The 20,856-nt window shown below is 41.5% G+C and overlaps 1 protein-coding gene across 2 annotated transcripts; it reads left to right on the forward strand.

Annotated features, from left to right (window-relative positions):
* Nucleotides 1–639: 639 nt before the first annotated feature.
* nlrc5 (NLR family, CARD domain containing 5) lies at nt 640–20,642 on the forward strand. Of its 2 annotated transcripts, none has more exons than XM_029757755.1 (48): nt 640–1,013; nt 1,392–1,692; nt 1,935–1,985; nt 2,532–2,612; nt 2,906–4,628; nt 4,717–4,800; nt 4,923–5,006; nt 5,203–5,286; nt 5,427–5,516; nt 7,535–7,585; nt 7,812–7,841; nt 7,969–8,052; nt 8,169–8,252; nt 8,390–8,479; nt 8,797–8,877; nt 9,004–9,087; nt 9,249–9,332; nt 9,443–9,532; nt 10,146–10,190; nt 10,283–10,339; nt 10,466–10,549; nt 10,754–10,837; nt 10,945–11,034; nt 11,141–11,200; nt 11,381–11,464; nt 11,717–11,800; nt 11,962–12,051; nt 12,159–12,224; nt 12,496–12,582; nt 15,197–15,280; nt 15,373–15,459; nt 15,799–15,858; nt 15,970–16,020; nt 16,139–16,222; nt 16,331–16,414; nt 16,530–16,613; nt 16,702–16,785; nt 16,865–16,951; nt 17,022–17,105; nt 17,210–17,311; nt 17,415–17,498; nt 17,974–18,057; nt 18,290–18,373; nt 18,498–18,581; nt 18,686–18,763; nt 18,874–18,957; nt 19,043–19,126; nt 19,260–20,642. In XM_029757755.1, exons 2-48 carry the CDS (start codon nt 1,395–1,397, stop codon nt 19,339–19,341), a joined length of 5,559 nt encoding a protein of 1,852 aa, XP_029613615.1. In that variant the 5' UTR covers nt 640–1,013; nt 1,392–1,394; the 3' UTR covers nt 19,342–20,642. The 2 variants fall into 2 exon arrangements, with proteins under 2 accessions (XP_029613615.1, XP_029613614.1); XM_029757754.1 differs by having other exon boundaries at nt 641–1,013; nt 2,529–2,612.
* Nucleotides 20,643–20,856: the final 214 nt, after the last annotated feature.

Below are 20,856 nucleotides of genomic sequence, written 5' to 3' on the forward strand. Positions count from 1 at the left end.
TGTGCAACTTTCATAAGGTCTGGATTCCTTATATGGAATACTATACGACAAAAGGAGTCTGTATTGAAAACATGCCCACGTCAAGGGGAGATACCTATTTAGGCAATCCCTAGCTGCTTGGCTGCTCAGTCCTGGCCCTGGGGTTCTTCCATACTGTTGGTTGTCTCTTTGGCCTTGGCCTAACACACCTGAAACCAATAATGAATGTTTCACTAATATCCTAAAGCTGAGTGGAGTGTGTTGGGTTGGGGAGCTGCAGGGCCATGGAAGGCTAAGGGCAGGACAGGGTGACCCAGCTATATTTTGTGCAAGTAAAAAGAGCTCTACAGTACTATTAGGCCTATGATATTAATTATATGGAGGATGTCCTGTTTCTGTGTGTTTTATTAAACTTTTGATTTCCAAACCTTTCCCTTGAGACATAAAAAAAATGGGAAGAAAGTTGTGTTGGGGAGAGAGTTGAGTTGGGGGTTGGGCTGGCTGGCGGAAATTTGGTATAGAGGATGTCTTAATAAAGACAATCAAAAGTTAAGTCTTTATACTTTATTTAAAATAGTTGTTCATTTGTTAGGCTATTGGTTAAAGGTGCAACACAATATTGATTACAGAATTATCATTGATCTAGTTCAGTCTTATCAATTACTTAAACATATTTAATAATGGTCTCTTACCTAGCTTGATGACTGTAGACATTTTTACTTACTTTTTGTTGTTTTAAATAGAGATGGCTAGAAGGGCCATGGGTCATATTAGATTGTGTTGAAATTCAGGAAATTAGCTTTAGATGCCATATTATTTTGGAGACTGGCTATGGACACCCGTTGAAGCGCGCGAGCAGTTTGCATGAAATTATTCAATGTGTAAATGTCGTTCGCAATGCTCGCACACATACCGCGGTCGGTTTCTAATGAAAACGACTCAAAAACGAAACCGAAAGTAAACGCATCTTATTTGGTTTGAGTTTCACTTTATTGTAGGCTGAGCTGCAGCGATGCGACCAACAGCTACATTTGGTAAGTTATACTTTTGGCATACACTTATATTGGTTATTTAAAAAAATAGGTCAATAGTTAATTGACTTTGTATAGAGTAGTAGGCTATACTTTACGTAGCAGCCCATCCAAACGCGCGCGCCCAACACGAAGTAGATTGTGGTGGTGGAGTATATTGTACTCAGCAACCAATCCAAACTTGCACCCAAAACAACGCCTATCCTTACAGTGCATTGCCTTTTCTTGTGAAGCAAACTTATGTATTTGCGAACATGCAGTGTAACTATTTAGCTTTGCTCCCTGTGAAATTGTTTGAGATTGTGTTATAATCTAGTTATAGATTAAACGTAATCAAACCGAAGTTTATGTTATTGTAAAATGTATCCTAAACTTGTACAGCTGATGGAAGCAGAGGAAGATGTCCAGACTGTATTGACACAGGAGACCCATGAGCTGGCAGACATTCTGAGCTATCAAGATGATGCAGTTCTCGCCATACTCTATAAAATGATGGACAGCAGAGCGCGGGAACGGCTAGTGCGCCTTGCCAGCCACAGAGAACGCATCCTGGGGGTGTTGAATTACTTCAGGACAACAGACCCTGCTATTTGCCGCCAATTTCTTCAAATGGTCTGCATGCACTGCGACATGCCAATGCGTCTGGAATCTCGGCTGATGTCTGTGGCCGGATCTGTGACTAGTGAGTAAGACATTGTGGTGCCTGCCCATACTGACCATCCAGAATATCCACACTATAGCCTATTTATTCAGTTATGGGGAAGATGTTGATATCAGGGTGAGGTTTCCTTTCCATTTCCATCCCTCAAATGTTGACACCCAACAATAAACAATAAAAACCCCACTGACAATGCAGTAACTCTGTGGATAGACTTAGGCTTAGTTTTGACCCATATTGGAAGTTTGATTTGTTTGACTGTGCAGGTGATCCTTGGCCTACACCGGCAAGAGAGACACTATCCCTCTGTGATCCAGGTAATCAATCAATCATTACATTTTACTGCAGCTGTTCAGTCAGTTTTTACCCTCTTTTTCCATAATAATTTAAGGAGATATGAAGTGTTTCATTTTTTTGTGTAAGATGACACCTCTGTGATATTCAGGCAAGAAATAAGTCAAAGGTCCAACAGCAGTTAACACACTAAAAACAGCATTAAAATAGTTAAATACGTATGGAAGTAAAATAGTGGTTTTGTTTCAGACATAACTCGCAAACTGTTTTTAGATTGGTCATTTAGTCTAGCCAGCTATCTAAACTTGTACTAATGTGTACTAATGGCCAATACTGATGGGCATGCAGGGCACGTGCCCAGGGGCCCTGACATCTGGGGGGACCCCATTGATTTTGTTTGTAATTTTGTTAGCCAAATCTTGCTTAGGGGCCCCCAAAAGGCCCTGGAGAAGGGTGTCTTTTCCAATGTTTATGCAATTCTGTTTAACCACTGTGCTTCTTCATATTTTCTTGGGTTTCCCCTATTTGTCCCTTATTGGGTTCTCTCCATTTTGTTTTCTTCTCAGAAGAAGTCATTGAAAACAACAGCTATACCCTGGTTGATGAGTATATACCATCTCAGGGTTGGTGTGCAAAACGCCCACGAATAGGTAAGTACCAGTCTTTTCATGACACTCAATTTTTGGGGGGGCATATCTCAGTAAGATTTCTTACGGAGTTTCAATTTTAAAGGACTTGCATACTGCGTGAGCTACCTCTGTTACCTGAAATGTATCTTTGTCTTCACTTTATGAAAGTTGTTTGATTTGAAATTAGTACACAGTCACAAAATATATTTTGTAAACAAAGTCATGAACAGCCTCATAAACGTGTAGTCATGTAGCTGTGTTCAGGTCAGGAGTATGTTGTGTGTTATTTTATAAGATGTTCTCTGTATGTCCAGACCACGTAGAAAGCTACAAGTCTGCTGTGAGGAGATTTCTACTGCAGAGGTGGGAGAGGGTGATGCAGGGTGTGGTGAAGGAGGTCCTTCTGGAAGAGGCCTGGGTCAGTCTGCGCCACAGAACCCATGTTAGACCCAGAGACAGGGCTGATGGAGCTCTGAGCCCCTCAGAGCTTCCGCAGGGGGACGAGGAGGGGGCTGTGGAGGACAGGGTGACTGTTCACTCCCTCCTGGGTTCAGAAGCCCAGGTCACACTGCTGTTAGGCCAGGCAGGGTCAGGGAAGACACTACTGATGCACTGCCTTGGCCAGAAATGGACACAGGGCGCCTTTCCCTCCTTTCACCTACTGATCCTGCTAGAGTTCCGCCAGCTCAACCTCGTGGCTCGGCCGCTCTCTCTGAAGGAGCTGCTCTTTCGCTTCTTCCTCCCACCAGAGGGTGGGGAGGAGGAGTGTACCGCTGTACTTGACTTCATCCTTGAAAACCCTGAGAAAATATGCTTGATCTTTGATGGCTATGACGAGTTTCACACTAAAATCACCCACTCAGGGAAACTGAGCAGCCCATTGTGCCCGCTCCCCATGGCAGAGCTGATCTCAGGCCTGTGCAGTCGCAGAATCCTCCCAGGATGCACTCTGTTGATTACCTGTAGACCTCGGGATGTGACAGACTTGGAGAGCTCTGTGGACTGCATTGGGGAGCTGCTAGGCTTCAACCAGCGCAGTGTGAAAGAATATGCTGAACAGTACTTCCAGGACAAGGGTCTGGATCTGAAGGAGAAGGCAGTGAGTCATCTACTGGCCAACCACCACCTCCTCACCATGTGTTACCTGCCAGCCCTCTGCCATATCTGCTGTGTGTGCCTGGACCACATATTCTCCAGTGGTGGGTCTCAGCTTTTACCCCAGCTTCCAAACACCCTCACTCAGGTCTACCTCCAGATCCTCTGTGCCTTTCTGAGCCGATGCCCAGGGAGCAGCACACCCCTGTTGCAGAGTCACAGGGCAGAGGTCACACTGCTGGGCCGCCTGGCCATGAGGGGCCTGGAGGGGAGCAAGATCGTGTTCTTGTCTGAAGAGGTTCCACCAGACCTGGTGGACTTCGCCACTAAGGCTGGTCTCCTCTCACAGGTGGACCTGACCCATGAGGATGGATCTAAAGGCCAGGGCTACACATTCATGCACCTCACCATGCAAGAGTTTCTGGGCGCGCTACACATCATGACCAGCGAGGACATCACAGATGCCCAGCTCAGGAAGAAGTTCAACTTCAAGACCCGCTGGACCACGAAATCAGACCCCAAGACGGTTTTCACTGACTCCCTCCATCTGTATGTTTGTGGGCTTGCTGCACCAGCCTGCTCCTCCTACCTGATCCAACTTGTTCGGGGAGTGGGGGCTGTGGGGTGGGTGAAGAAACGCCTGGCACTAGTTCGCAAGTTGCTCCGAAGCCTGGCAATGAGCACCAACCTGACTGGGCCCAAGGTGGTGGAGCTGTGCCACTGTGTCCAGGAGACCCAGGATGCCCAGCTGGCCAGGGAGATGGTGGGGTCACGTCCCTGCTTTGAACTAAGGAACATAACATTGAACCCTGTTGATCTGGATGCTCTGGCCTTTGTCGTCTCGTCTGCTGGAGTGGGCATCGGGTTGGACTTTGGAGCCTGTTCTATGGAGCTGGAGTGTCTCGATATTCTACCCAGCTGCCAGCACATCGACTTTCTAATGTGAGTTCATGACTCATTTATACACTGTGTACTAAACAAGGATAATCCTGCATGAAATTAATTTCCTCTTTTTTTAACAATCCCTCAGTTTTCGAAGCCGTAAGTATGACGACAGATTTGCAGATAAACTTTCTTCCATCCTTCCCAGACTACCAACCCTGAAAAGATTTGAGTGAGTCCTTCACTGAGTCACTCAGTTTTGAAATGATCAACTTTCAAAATTGTTTGTTTGTGTGTGGATGTGTACGCGAATTGTCAAAGTGTGACGTGAATAATTCTGCTCCTCTTCCCCAGGTTTATCTGTGGTAACCTCACTGATGTGGGAGCTGCCAAACTTGCCAGAGCCCTGGAGAGCTGTCCACTGATCACAGAGCTCAAGTAAATGATTATTTACTTACCGTAACAACCAAAGATTATTACCACCACTTCAAGATTTGATAAACCCTTTTATCAGGATCTAACCAAATGTGGTTAAAGATACAGTACCTTATTTGCCATGAAAGTACAGTTGGTCTGATTCGGTATTGAACAGGTTTTGCATTGTATAAAGTGATTTGTGTTGTCTGTCTGACAGTTTCAGTGACAACAGCCTGACAGACAGCGGAGTCAGGGAGATTGCTGACATCTTTCCCAAGCTGCCCAGTCTGGCCTCTGTCTCGTGAGTTTATTGTTTCCTTGACTGGATAATTTGCGTTGCATGATCCTAGCCATCTATTTCTATTACAAGTGTCTCTTATTTCTACATTTCAGCAAGCTTGCACTTTTGTAATGTGGCCTATGTGTTTTGTATGTTTTCAGGTTGGGGAGGAATGGCTGCTCTCTGGAGAGTATCTACATCCTTCTAGAGAAGATTACTTCCAGCCCCTCCATCCAGGGACTCTATGCTGAGTGAGTTCAAACAATAGACACTTCCAGTGTTTACAAATAGAACCTCCAGTTGTAATCTGCATACTTCAGAAAGTATTCCCACCCCTTGACGTTTTCCACATTTTGTTGTGTTACAAGGTGGGATTAAAAGGGATTTAATTGTCATTCTTCGTCAACGACCTACGCAAAATACTCTTAATGTCAAAGTGTAAGAAAAATTTGAACATTTGTAAAAAATAAAATGAAAAATAAAACACTAATATATCTTGATTACACAAGTGTTCAACCCCCTGAGTCAATTGATGTTAGAATCACTGTTGGCAGCGATTACAGCTGTGAGTTTTTCTGGGTAAGTCTCTAAGAGCTTTGCACACCTGGATTGTAGAAAATTTGCCCTTTTTTTTATTTTTTTATTCTTGAAGTTCTGTCAAATTGGTTGTTGATCATTGTTAGACAAGTCTTGCTATAGATTTTCAAGACGATTTTAGTCAAAACTGTAACTTGGCCACTCGGCGACATTAAATGTAATCTCGGTAAGCAACTCCAGTATATATATTTGGCCTTGTGTTTTAGGTTATTATTCTGCTGAAAGGGGAATTTGTCTCCCAGTGTCTGTTGGAAAGCAGACTTAACCAGGTTTTCCTTTAGGATTTTACCAGTGCTTAGCTCTTACGTTCCTTTTTATCGTAAAATAAACTCCTTTGCCGATGACAAGCATAGCCATAACATGATGCAGCCATTACCATGCTTGAAAATATGAAGAGTGGTACTCCGTGATGTGTTGGATTTTCCCCAAACATAACGCTTTGTATTCAGGACATATCTTTTTTTGTTTCGCTTTAGTGCCTTATTGCAAACAGGATGCATGTTTTTTAATATTTTTATTCTGTTCAAGTTTTCTTTTCACTCTGTCATTTAGGTTAATATTGTGGAATAAATGCAATGTTTTTAATCCTATAAGGGCACAAGGCGAGAACCAAATGCAGACACAGGAGGCAGATGGTTGAGCTCCGATATTTATTACAACAAAAGGGGTAGGCAAAAGGCAGGTCATTAACCAGGTCAGAGTCCAAACAGTACAAGGGGATAGACAGGCTCGAGGTCAGAACAGGCAGAGTGGTCAGGCAAGCGGATTCGGCGTCAGGACAAGCAAGGGTCAAAACCAGGAGGGCTAGGAAAAAACAGACTGGGAAAAATAGGAGCTAGGAGAAACGCTGGTTGACTTGGCAAAACAAGACGAACTGGCATAGAGAGACTGGAAACACAGGGATAAATACACCGGGGACTAATGGGGAAAACAGGAGACACCTGGAGGTGGGTGGAGACAATCACCAAGACAGGTGAAACAGATCAGGGCATGACAGATCCATACAAATGTTTTCCTATCACAGCCATTAAGCTCTGTAACTGTTTTAAAGTCACCATGGTTAAATCCCTGAGCGGTTTCCTTCCTTTCCTGCAACTGAGTTAGGAAGGACGCCTGTATCTTTGTAGTGACTGGGTGTATTGAGACACCATCCAAAGTGTAATTAATAACTTCACAATTATTTTTACCCATCTAACAATAGGTGCCCTTTGTTGCGAGGCATTGGTCTTTGTGGTTGAATCTGTGTATGAAATTCACTGCTCTACTTAGAGACCGTACAGATATTTATATGTGTGGGGTACAGAGATGAGATAGTGATTCAAAAATCATTTTAAACGCTATTATTGCACACCTAGTGAGTCCATGCAACTTTACTCCTGAACTTATTTAGGCTTTCCATAACAAAGGGGTGAATACTTATTGACTCAAGACATTTCAGCTTTTCATTTCATATTAATTTCTAAACATTTTTAAAAGAATCATTCCACTTTGGCATTATGGGCTATTGTGTGTAGGTCAATGAAACAAAATCTCAATTTAATATATTTTAAACTTAGGCTGTAACACAAGAAAATGTGGAAAAGGTCAAGGGGTGTGAATACTTTCTGAAGACACTGTAACTGAAAAAAACAAATACTGGGGATGGAAACTATGTTTTTCTCTCTCTTTGCAGGGGAATGAAGGACGGCAGTGTCCTGTTTGTCTCAAGCTTAGACATGAAAGGGTGAGTTTCAATTTGTTTTAATGAGGTGAAATAAAATAATATGCAACTTTCATTTATTTTTTCATTGTTTGGTGTACCAACAGGCCCATGAAAATCAAGCTCACGTTTCATAGCTCTTTGAGAAAATGTTGCTTTTATTTCATTGTTTTTCTATGCTACATTTAAGGAAATCTGTACTGTATTAATCAGCCTGACCCCTTTTCTCTGCCTTTCTAATTGTCTCAAGTTCTAAGGATAAAACTGGACTGACTGTCAGGTATGAAATTCTCAAATGTGTTCTTATACAGAACCCAGGCTTTTATACATGTATATTTCAATTGAGCTTCTGAATTCCTTGAGTAACATTGCTGTTGTTTTTTTTCCTGTCTCTTTATGTCATCCAGCCTGTTGAACTGCAGATTCACTACTGACCAGATGAACAGACTGTGTCAGTTGCTAGCGAGATGTCCTGGCCTCTCTGTCCTGGAGTAAGTGAATATGTACCCAGTGTCCTTGAACAAGTCAGATCAGACTGTGGGTAAAGACACAAAATAAGTTAAGACAATCTGACTTTCTGTTTGCCGTTATGTTGCAACCCCTGCAGTCTCTCAGGTGGCGACATCAAGGCTGATACTCTCAAGGCCCTGACTGACTCTCTACAGGAGCTGAACGTCTCCAAACAGATTGTGTAAGACTGATCATTCATTTCAAGTGTTAGACTTTTGACAAGGTCATGACCTTGTGCCTGTCCTATATTATATATATATATATATTATGTTTGAACCCAGTCATGTAGCCTAATACGGTTATTGGTTGTGTCTACAGTCTGAATGAGATTCCCATATCGGTTGATGGGTTGATGGTTCTGACCAGTTTCCTGTCTGTATGTCCTGATGTGGTTCAAGTAGACATCAGGTATGTTGTGCATAACACCCCTTCATTTCTTAGATCGAGCCAATATAGACTGCATCCCTTTTATTGTGTGTAAACTACAACCACAATAAAACCAGCACATTACCTCATCACTTCCTGGTAGCGTCACACTTCAGAGGGTGTCTCTGTCAAGTGGCTTGTGATAGGCCCAAACCAGACGTTATAAACAAGCAATCAATTACAATACTGTGGTTCTTTTCTAATGTACAACTTCGATGATCATGATTTTTTTAGAATGCTCTGAAAATGTTACCTTAACACTGACTGATGTGCATTTTCCCCATGTTTCCTCATGACAGCCTGCAGGACCCTGTGCGTGCGTCCATACTTTTTGCTGGGGGGATAGAGAAACAACATCCTGAGATGTCTAAGAAACTTTGGTATGTACAATATTCAAGTTGTTATACACTGTATTCACTGTGTATAACAATATGGATAATGGCTATAAAGTTATACGATATTGTCTCTTCTTTTCATCCTCGTTTCTCATTAACCCCTGTGTACAGTCTGATTGGCTGTGGTCTTCGTCCCCCTCACTTGGACCATCTGTGTGAGAATCTGACGGACTGCTCTGCTCTGACTCTGCTGGAGTAAGTGCTCTGAGTTGTGAAAAGAGAGTTGGGTTGTGAAAAGTTTCAGAGAGTTGGGTTGTGAAAAGAGAGTTGGGTTGTGAAAAGTTTCAGAGAGTTGGGTTGTGTCTGTTTGTGTCTGTTTATCTCTCCCCCCCCCACCTGTTCTTTGCCTTTCTCAGTATTTCCAACAATTCTCTGGGAAACAAAGGTCTAAAAAAGTTGTTAGACCTCTTACCTCAGCTTAGCACCATCCAGGAAATCAAGTAAGAATATCTTAGAACTTACCTTTCCTCCCTTTCGTTTGCTTTAGCTTTTTTTGTTCAAAGCTATTTCTGGCCATCAAACCAATGCTTGTACCCTCTGTTTGGTGTAGTGTCAGTGAGAATGCAGTCAGCATGGAAGGGGTGGTGCTGCTAGCTGACACACTCTGCTCACACAGGAACATGAGCGAAGTGAATGTCAGGTATTCACTTACCCTATTTCTCTCTCTTTCTTTCTCTCTTTATCTATCTATTTATCTACAGTATATATCTATGTGTCTATCTACCCACTGGGCACACACAGGTTGAATCAACGTTGTTTCCATGTCATTTTAATGAAATTACATTGAACCAATGTGGAATAGACATTGAATTGAAATCTGTTCCCAGTGGATATCTATCTATCAATCTATCTACAGTATATATCTATCTATCACTCTATCTATAGTATATATCTATCTATAGTATATATCTATCTATCAATCTATCTACAGTATATATCTATCTATCACTCTATCTATAGTATATATCTATCTATCACTTTATCTATAGTATATATATATCTATCTATAGTATACATCTATCTATCACTCTATCTATAGTATATATCTATCTATCAATCTATCTATAGTATATATCCATCTATCACTCTATCTATAGTATATATCTTGTCTGTCTGTCTGTCTGTCTGTGTCTCTCTATCTAGCTATATCCTATACTCTATCTTGTGTAAAATGGGCATGGTAAAAAGTTATTGAAATCATATTATGTTTGATTAGTATTTTTTTCTTTTTATACAAATATTAAATGTATCAGTCATGGGGGGAAGAAGCTGTTCCTGAAATTCCATTCCAGTAAAAGGTAATAAAGTTGTTTCTGTCAGTATACCAATTCTGTAACTCAGTTGGATGGTGTAGTCCAAATAACAATTCACTGAATCATTTTCATTTTAGAATACAATCAGAAGCACTCAGGACCTCACCAGATATGGAACAGGATAAGAAACTCAGGTAGGACACTAAAGTTTTAGACAGAAGTCTTAACATGCAAATTACTTTCTGAATTGCTCTTGTCCGTGTAATATCCCATTCACTTTACCCTGCAATATAATCCCAAGCTTGTGTTTTTGTTTTTAGCCTAACTCACAGTGATGTCCACCCCACTGACATGACCAGGCTGTGTAGAAGACTGGTACAGTGTCCCGGCCTACTGAAGCTAGAGTGAGTTCTTATGTTACCTCTAACTATGTCTATGTTCTGTCTCTGTCTTTCATGGTTAACTATAATATACTGTCTTGTGCAATATCTATGTATAATATCTAGTATAGTTTCTATGTTCTACTCCCTCCCTCTTCTTAGTGTGTTACATGTATGATGTTTTCCTCCTCAATCCTCTAAAACCATTCTGCCTCTCTATCGTTTCAGTTTCTCCCATGGATCCCTCAAGGACGATGCCATTGAAAATCTATTGAATATCCTGCCTAAGATGACATCTCTTCAGCTGCTCAAGTGAGAATTCTTCACCCTGCTCAGTAATGATAGTCTCAGGGCCACAACACCAGTAAGGTGTTCATTTCTCGTCCTTCTCTTCCGCCCCTCTTCCCTGCCTCCCACAGTTTGAGCCATGTCCAGATGTCTACGGACGGAGTGTTGTTATTGGTCAGATCTCTGATAGACTGTCAGCGTGTCAGAGCTGTGGAACTCAGGTATGTACGGCTCATCATTCATTCATGTGGTTCATACATTTGGTTTTATATGTACAGTATGAACTGTGTTTATGTAAATGACCTTACATTTTGATGTACTTCTAAGGCCCCAAGGAGAAGCGTTCATCAAGTTCGTCAACATGAAAGTAAAACAAGCAACTTGCAGGTGAATGCGGTTTATCTGCTTATACTGTTCCCATGTATAGAAATGTTATATTACATTACAGAAATAAGGTTTTAGGTTAATTAAGCTGTATTTAATCAGTCACATGTAGTAGTTCTTCTCTCTAACCTGGTTTAACCCTGACCTCATGTCTGTTTGTCTATCTCTGTGCCACCTCTGCAGACTCACGCAGTACACACTGAGCAGTGGAGATGTGGAGAAACTCTCTGGGATCCTGGAGCAGTGTCCTCATTTGTCTGACCTGGAGTGAGTGTCCCTGTCCCTGGGTCACTGCCCAAATTTGAACAAAAATAGCAGTGCTTATAAATGATGTACTCGCAACTACTGTGCTGTATTCCCAGAAATACCTTACACTACTAGAGTATATGCCTTAACCAATGGTCAAACTGTGTTTTCCCTCGCTGAACATTTTAGGGTGTTTTTTGTGGCTATTTTTCAACACATTTTCAACCAACCTTTCTCATAGTGAATAATAACCCATTATTTTCAACGGTGCAGTTTATCCAGTAACCTCCTGAGAGACGAGGGAGTGAAGAGCTTTGTGGATTCTCTGCCAAGGCTGCGGATTGCCAGCTCAGTGAAGTAAGGCTCATTGCAACACCCCATCTTCCTTCAGTCCATACGGTGAACTCCATTACCACTAGTGCTGGTCTGCCTCCCTGAGTGCTAGCAGATGCATCTGTTCTAGCTTTATGGAGGTTAGTTGTGCTTGCTTGTACAGCTGTATGTGTTTCTCTCTGCAGTCTTAATGATAACAGACTGACCCAGATGGGGGCGCTCTACCTGGTGAACACAGTGACGACCTGTGAGAAGGTGGCTGCAGTTGAAGTCAGGTAAAATTCTATTGAACAATACCATGTTGGCAAACTGAACATTTACTTGTCTAGACCCCCATATATATAGTATGAAAGCCTGGGTCACTTTTTATGTCTGTCTGTAGTTTGGGAACTGAGGAGAGGTCGCTCATCCGCTTTGAACAGGACAGTGACTGTGGCAAAACTCTGAGGTAGGACAACAAGGCTACTACTTTCTACTCAATACTCATAAAATCAATTAAGGCAGTCGCAGAATCACCATAGTGTAAACTCATTTAGCTAGTGGAACAGGAAGTATTGTTTATTTTGCTCCCAGAAAAATAAAACTCATATCGAAACTGAAAGGATTGCTTGTATAAATTATATCAAACCTCTTCCATATGACTCATGGGCATGACCTCTATCTCCTCAGTCTCTCACCTTCTCATTCTCTCTCTGCTTCACGGTTCCTGAACCCTGCAGTCTGAGAGAGTGTCATTTTGGGGCTGACCATCTGCAGAGACTAGCAGAGATTCTGACACGCTGTGCTGCTCAGTTGGTCAAACTGAGGTGAGAATGGGACTGGGAGAATTGCTTGACCCAAGGTTATTATAGTAAATGAAACGAAAACAAATCATGAACAAACTATTTAGTAAACTGAAATGAAATAAATAACAAATCGTTTTGAAAAATTAAAACTATACTGAAGCTATTACCTTTGACTCCAAAATGAACTAAATTAAAAACATTGTGAATTATGCTCAGTTTTATTTTTTCTTCAACTTTGGGCAAAACAGGTTTTCAAGACTTCGGTGGGTTTATGCAACCAGGAGGTAAATGCAACCAGGAGATAGCAATGTTTCAAATAGGCCTAGCTTGTGAATCACAATCACTAGCTAACACTAGCTAACAGGGGGGAAAAGGTGGCTAGTTAGCTAATTTGATTCTTCTTACATGTACTACTAAAGTTAAAAAGCATTGGATTGGTGTAAACATCGGCAAGAGAGCGTTTCCGTCCACCATATTTTTTACTCCAGTCTGCACTATTCCTTTTAAATCCAAGTCACATTGATATTGACTTTAATTTAAACCTAACCTAACCTATGACCTTACCCATCACCTGATGTATTAGCCTACTGCCCTCCAGTTGCAAGAGGTAAAATCCTAAACCCCACCGCAAAAAAATTATACAACACAAATGGCTCTAAGTCTCCCACGCATGCTTTCTGTCCTTAACACTAAAACTAAAACTAATTAATATAAAAATGAAATATAACTATAACTAAAGAAAAACTAGCAAATTAGGTCTGAAAATGACTTATAACTAAACTAAATTTCAAATAAAAATGGAAAAACTAATAGAAATAAACACAAATGTAAAAACACAAAACTATAATAACCTTGGCTTGACCTTTGCGATAATTAACTCCACAAATTTCTTGTTAACAAACTATAGTTTTGGCAATTTGGTTAGGACATCTACTTGGCCTTCCCTGTGGCTCAGTTGGTAGAGCATGGTGTGTGCAACGCCAGGGTTGTGGGTTCAATTCCCACGGGGGGCCAGTACAAAAACAAAATGCATGAAATGAAATGTATGCATTCACTACTGTAAGTCGCTCTGGATAAGAGCATCTGCTAAATGACTAAAATGTACAAAAAATTTTGTGCATGACACAAGTAATTTTTCCAACAATTGTTTACAGACAGATTATTTCACTTATAATTCACTGTATCACAATTCCAGTGGGTCAGAAGTTTACATACACTAAGTTGACCGTGCATTTAAACAACTTGAAAATTCCGGAAAATGATGTCATGGCTTTAGATGCTTCTGATAGGGTAGTTGCCATCATTTGAGTCAATTGGAGGTGTTTCAAGGCCTACCTTCAAACTCAGTGCCTCTTTGCTTGACATCATGGGAAAATCAAAAGAAATCAGCCAGGACCTCAGAATTTTTTTTTAGCCCTCCACAAGTCTGGTTCATCCTTGGGAGCAATTTCCAAACGCCTGAAGGTACCACGTTCATCTGTACAAACAATAGTACGCAAGTATAAACGCCATGGGACCACGCAGCCGTCATACCGCTCAGGGAGGAGACGCGTTCTGTCTCCTAAAGATGAATGTACTTTGGTGCAAAAAGTGCAAATCAATCCCAGAACAACAGCAAAGGACCTTGTGAAGATGCTGGAGGAACAGGTACAAAAGTATCTATATTCACAGTAAAACGAATCCTATATTGACATAACCTGAAAGGCCGCTCAGCAAGGAAGAAGCCGCTGCTCCAAACCCGGCATAAAAAAGTCAGACTACGGTTTGCAACTGCACATGGGGACAAAGAAGGTACTTTTTGGAGAAAAGTCCTCTGGTCTGATGAAACAAAAATAGAACTGTTTGGCCATAATGACCATCGTTATGTTGGGAGGAAAAAGGGGGAGGCTTGCAAGCCGAAGAGCACTATCCCAACCGTGAAGCACGGGGGTGGGGGTGCTTTGCTGCAGGAGGGTCTGGTGCACTTCACAAAATAGATGGCATCATGAGGATGGAAAATTATGTGGATATATTGAAGCAACATCTCAAGATATCAGTCAGGAAGTTAAAGCTTGGTCGCAAATGGGTCTTCCAAATGGACAATGACCCCAAGCATACTTCCAAAGATGTGGCAAAATGGCTTAAGGACAACAAAGTCAAGGTATTGGAGTGGCCATCACAAAGCCCTGACCTCAAGCCTATAGAAAATTTGTAGGCAGAACTGAAAAAGCATGTGGAAGCAAGGAGGCCTACAAACCTGACTTGGTTACACCAGCTCTGTGAGGAGGAATGGGCCAAAATTCACCCAGCTTATTGTGGGAAGCTTGTGGAAGGCTGCCTGAAACGTTTGACCCAAGTTAAACAATTTATAGGCAATGCTACCAATACTAATTGAACTTCTGACCCACTGGGAATGTGATGAAAGAAATAAAAGCTGAAATAAATCATTCTCTCTACTATTATTCTGACATTTCACATTCTTAAAATAAAGTGGTGATCCTAACTGACCTAAAACAGGGCATTTTTACTAGGATTAAATGTCAGGAATTGTGAAAAACGGAGTTTAAATGTATTTGGCTAAGGTGTATGTAAACTTCCAACTTCAACTGTACACACCAAGTTATTGAATGCAAAATGAGTGCCTTTTTTACTTCAGGATAAGAAACAACGGACTGAGTGTTCAGGTGATTGAAGACTTGGTGAAGCAGCTGAGGTGTGGTCACGTCCAACGCTATATCAGGTGAGGAGAAGGATATGGGAATGGCCTGTGGTGTCTGTGTGTGGGATTTCTTGCATGAGTGTGTAAACATCTCTGTATTAATTTCCCATCAGTATTGAGGAGCCATGGATCACAGCAGGAGCAGCTGTAAACCTGGTCTCCTGCTGCTTGAACCTGAACCCCAACATACACACCATCAGGTGAGAATTCATTGTTTTTATTTTACCTTTATTTAACTAGGCATGCCAGTTAAGAACAAATTCTTATTTACAATGACGGCCTACCCCGGCCAAACCCGGACGATGCTGGGCAAATTGTGCGCCCCCCTATGGGACTCCCAATCACAACCGGATGTGATGCAGCCTGGATTCGAACCAGGGACTGCAGTGACACCTCTTCCACTGAGATGCAGTGATTTAGACTGCTGCGCCAATCGGGAACATGTTGGCATTCAAGCATTCATGTTGGCGTTAGGTAATATTTAAGTCTAGGAAAATAGAACACGACATGCATAATGGATGTGTGAACTTGTTTTGCAGGATAAATAAATCCACTGTACACATTACTTTGGAAGAATGCCAAAATCCCACTGCTACCAGGTAAAGCTGAAAGACAATTACGTTGTCTATTTCCAAAATGTTTTTTAGATGCGAAGATAAAAATAACACACTCTTTCCGTTTTGACTGAGCTGCCTTTATTTGAGTTTCAGTGGTGGCACTTCTACAGACATGTCTAGCTCTCTGTCTACCGTGACCATAAGGTGAAAGCATCTTCCTTTATTATTCCTACATCAACAGGAATGTGTGTGAGCTGGCTCAGAACTGGTTACTGCATGTGAGCTCTCCCTATCATATGGTCCTGCCTCTTGTGTCTTTCAGCCTGGTAGACTGTGCAGTGCAAGGGCACCACCTAGTGTCTCTGCAGACTGTGTTCCAGAGCTGTGTTCTGCTACAGGAGCTAGAGTAAGTATCTGTGAGAAAGAGACCTGGCAAATACTTTGGAAGTAGTGAAAATGATTCTAATGTCGAATTTAGTTTTAAGTTATACATATTTCTTATTTTCCTCTTTAGTTTGTCATTGACCAGCATTGGTAGAGTGGGAGCAGAGTTGCTCTGCTCTGTCCTACCATCCTTAGCTAGTCTGAGGAAACTCAGGTAAGGCTGATGTTATGGATTTTGGGGGTTGGAAAGTCTTTTGAGTGTTTTGATGACCAAGGATGACTATCTTAGGCTACACATGAAAAACATGTTTTCTTGTCTTTTTTCCTAGTCTTGAATCAAAAGAAACCTCTGAAGATGTGGTATTGCTCCTTGCCGAGGGGTTGTTGCAGGCTAAAAGCATTGAGAGCTTGAAGTAAGTGATTGTCATTCATCCCCTATGCCTACTTTTTATTTTTCGTTCCTGACTCTGACCTGTCACCACTCTCTCCTCTCTCCCTCAGTTTGTCTGGTCATGTGATTACTGACAGAGGAGCTGTAGCTCTGACCAGAACACTCCAAAACCTTCCTCGTCTCAGAACAATCAAGTAAGAACTCTTGTATTCTTGTATTCAACCACCTGGCCAGTGATACAACAATACTAATACTGTGCCCTCCGTCCCCTAGTCTGTCCCTCTGCTATGGTTGGACACCAGCAGGGGCCTTGGAGCTGGTGAGAGGGCTGGGACAGTGCCTCTCTCTGGAAGGGATCAGGTAAATTATTATTATTATTATTATTATTATTATTAAGGGCATGAGTTAAATATCTGTATCCTGTCCACAGCCTTGACTCTGTACAGCTGGATGAGGAGAGCACAGTGTGCCTGGCCCAAGGGCTCCATGCTATGACCTCCTTGAAGAGGCTGAAGTGAGTAGAGCTTCCTGACTGAGAATGTAGTGGACTTTGCTGTGCCTGAGACAGATTTGGTGTAGAGTGTTATCTTTACCAATGATATGTGATCCGTCCCGTAGTCTGAATAATATAGTTACCATGGTGACTGGATCCCCATGGGAGGGGGCCACTCTGGTCCTGCTGGCCTCTCTGGAGGGGCTCAGAGGGATGGAGGAGATAGAGTGAGTAGAACCACGATAACACAAATGTCAAGTAGTATCTGACTTCTGCATGGACTAGACATCACGTTTGATGTGCTATTGTCAATGTGTGTCTGGCCTGCAGGTTGGAGGGGATGAGGATGTCAGATAAAGGAGTGGAGGAGCTTATCAAACACCTGCCCACCTGGACAGGCCTGAGGAAGATCAGGTAGGGATTATTGGACTGGAGGAATGGATGGGGAATGGCCCTGGACAAAAAAATTGACTGCATAATTAATGTGTCAAATGAAGCTAAGATATGCATCAGGAATCTGTCACATGACCCGATCTTAGAACGTGTCAAAGTGTCAGCTAATATTCCAATGGGCTTCAACATTGGTGTGTGTGGGATTTATGCAAACATTTGTAGATGTATCATCATCAGAAAGGTATAAAGCTGGTTCAAAGTGCTGATTTATTTGTTATTGCAACGTTATTATATAATTATGTTTTCTCCATCACAAAGTCCATCTTATTCTACTTCCTGAACTGTTGCAGAGGAAACATACTGCTGTAACACTATGAGCTATGGTATGAAATGGACACATTTTCCTCTCAATGATTAGAAGATGGAGAATGTTGGTCCATATCTCTATAGACTATATAAAACACACAACCAGCCTCTTTCCTTTTTTGTGTCTCAGCCTATCAGGGAACTGCATCAGTGACCAAGCAGGAGAGAGGCTGGTCCAGGCCCTGACAACCTGCACAGCACTGGAGGAGCTCAAGTAAGGCCAAGCCCAAACTATCAATCCAAAGTGCCCTATTTCCGCTGGGCTTTCACAATGACCAAAATAACATTTTGAATTCACAATGACCAAAATAACATTTTGAATTCACAATGACCAAAATAACATTTTGAATTCACAATGACCAAAATAACATTTTGAATTCACAATGACCAAAATATCATTTTGAGTGCAAGCAATGCACCGTCTGACCTATGACTTTATATCCCAGTCTGTCCAGGAATAATCTCAGCCTTGCCTGTGCTGTCAAGATGGGACAAGTTCTGCCCACTCTCACTCACTTCAGGGTTCTAGAGTAAGTCTATTCCCATCAGTTTTTGTGTGTGGTTTGGATCAAGTTACGTTTATTTATTGATTTTATGCCATGTAACTGCAACCCTAACCCTTGTTTATGTTCATGGTTGTGATTTTCTGAAAAGTCTCTCAGAGAATGAGATTGGTACAAAAGGATCTGTCAGTATCTCCAAAGCCTTGATCTCCATGAAGTATTTGACAAAGATACAGTAAGATATATATATATATATATATCTATGTGTAATCCGCTATAATAGATACTGTATATTCCCTGCCCAAGAGACAAGCTTTTAATGTACTAGTTGTCTTCCAGCTTGACCTCCATAGGGACTTCAGAGCTTGCTGGTCTGGCTGACAGCCTGGCTCACTGTGTCTGTGCAGAGGATGTCAGGTAAGGGAAATCCAGACAGCACAGAGCAATATTCACCATGATCTGAATATTCACGACTGATTTGACCATGTTTCCTCGCTCCCTTTTTCACTTCCTGTCCATTTGGTCAGTTTTGCGTGGAATGATTGTGGAGATGATGTCGCAGTGAAGCTTGCCGAGGTTTTACCACAATGCCAGAAGCTAAGGAGACTTGAGTGAGTGCTAAGTGTATGCTTTTACATTGACATGTTTTCAAAGGATTTTATAATCAGATGTGTTCTTTTATATCTTTGATTTTAGTCTAGAGTCTAACAGAATCAGCACTATTGGAGCAGAGGCACTTGCCAGAAGCTTACAGTCTTGTCCATCAGTTGAAGTGATCAGGTAGATATCTTGGAAGTTTTTTGTTGGTAAACTGTCAATTGTATAAATATATTATACTGACTATTAATTTGGATACTGCCTTTATTGTGTGCAATGCCATTTTTACAAATGTCCTCTCCCTGTGTTTGACCAGACTGTGGAGGAATGTTATTTCTACCAGTGATGCCCAGAAACTGAGACAGAGAGAGAAGAGGCTCAACTTCTCCTCCACATAGATCTCCACAAACATCTAATCTCACTCATTGAATGTGTCAGCAGAACAGTAAACTTGCACTTTTATTTTATGGTTTTATGCACTTAAAGTTGATTTTGTTTACATGTCATCAAATTCAAACAAACAATAATATCATCCAGGAGGAGGAGGAACAATGAACCTTTATTCCAACCCTGGTAAGAGGATGTAAGAGATGAGACAAATCTCTCTTTATACTTCTCCCTTCCTCTTCCTGGACAATCAGCTCATAGTCTCCACTCTCGTATTTATTTCTGGATTGATTTTGAATCAGGGATTTATTGATTGTTTGTGTTTTGCTAAAAACACATGTCCACCTCAGGTAGAAAGAGTGAGCAAATGACAAACTAATAACTGAAGTTTATGCTTCAGGTGTTCCCGCTCTCTATCTTGGTTTGTAAAACTTGAAGTATTTATGTGATGTTGACCTCTCCCCATTTGTTAACTAAGCGTTGAGGTAGAGTTGAAATATTGTTTTTCTAATGGAAACCCCTGCTTGGTGTGATTCTTATTTCTTGAATATTAGTTCTCTTGCACTGCTGGATTGTAATGTCACGGCTCATGTTTGTTACGTTATTAGATGCATTTCTGCTCATCTGCTCATTTATTTCTTATTCCTCACACTTGTTTTTGCAATGTTCATGTTTTAATCTCACATGCACGTTGGTCTAATAAAGTGTGAGACATGTCTTTTTCATATTCCATGTAAATAGTGATTCTTTTTTTATCTGAACATACCTCTAGATGGCAATACAATTTCACAACAGGAGGTTCTATTGTGAATCAGTAGGGAAAATAAACTGGGTGCCTTCATTTGAAATGTTTACGTAGTGTATTCTCTTACCCGAATAGACCCAATGACAACTAGACCCGACCCATACCCTAGATCAGACTGGACCCAAGTGACAGAAAAAAATTGTTTTATCAGCCAAGTTGCTCTTCTGGTTAACGAATAGTTCTATTTCTTTATATGATGGAAACAGCAGAGCTGTGGTCGGGTCCGCTCAGTTCTATCAGCTGTAGTTACATAAACCCAGGACTTGATGACAATCAAACAGGACCTGACCAAATGGAGAAGTTAGAATTTTGGACCTGGACAATTTTCTGTAGCTGTCTTAAGATGAATGCACCAACTGTAAGTTGCTCTAGTTAAGAGCATCTGCTAAATGACTAAAATGTACATGTTTTACATACAGATCGCATATTACTGTGTTGAGTTATAAAATATTGATGTCACAAATGAATCATTTGACCAGCTCTTTATTAAAAATGTCGTTTTTTTGGTACATTTGACTGTGTAAAACCTAGCAGTACTAATTTCTCTGCGAGTGAGAATGATATATTATCAGGACTCAGGATAAGACCCAGATGCAGACAGTTCGAATCACAGATGTTTATCACAAAACGGGGCAGGCAAACGACAGGTCAGGGGATGGTCAACACACTGGTAGGCTCGACAAGACGATCTGGCAATAGACAGTTAACACAGGTATAAATG

This window comes from Salmo trutta, chromosome 7 (genome assembly GCF_901001165.1).
Source record: "Salmo trutta chromosome 7, fSalTru1.1, whole genome shotgun sequence".
Classification (NCBI taxonomy): domain Eukaryota; kingdom Metazoa; phylum Chordata; class Actinopteri; order Salmoniformes; family Salmonidae; genus Salmo; species Salmo trutta.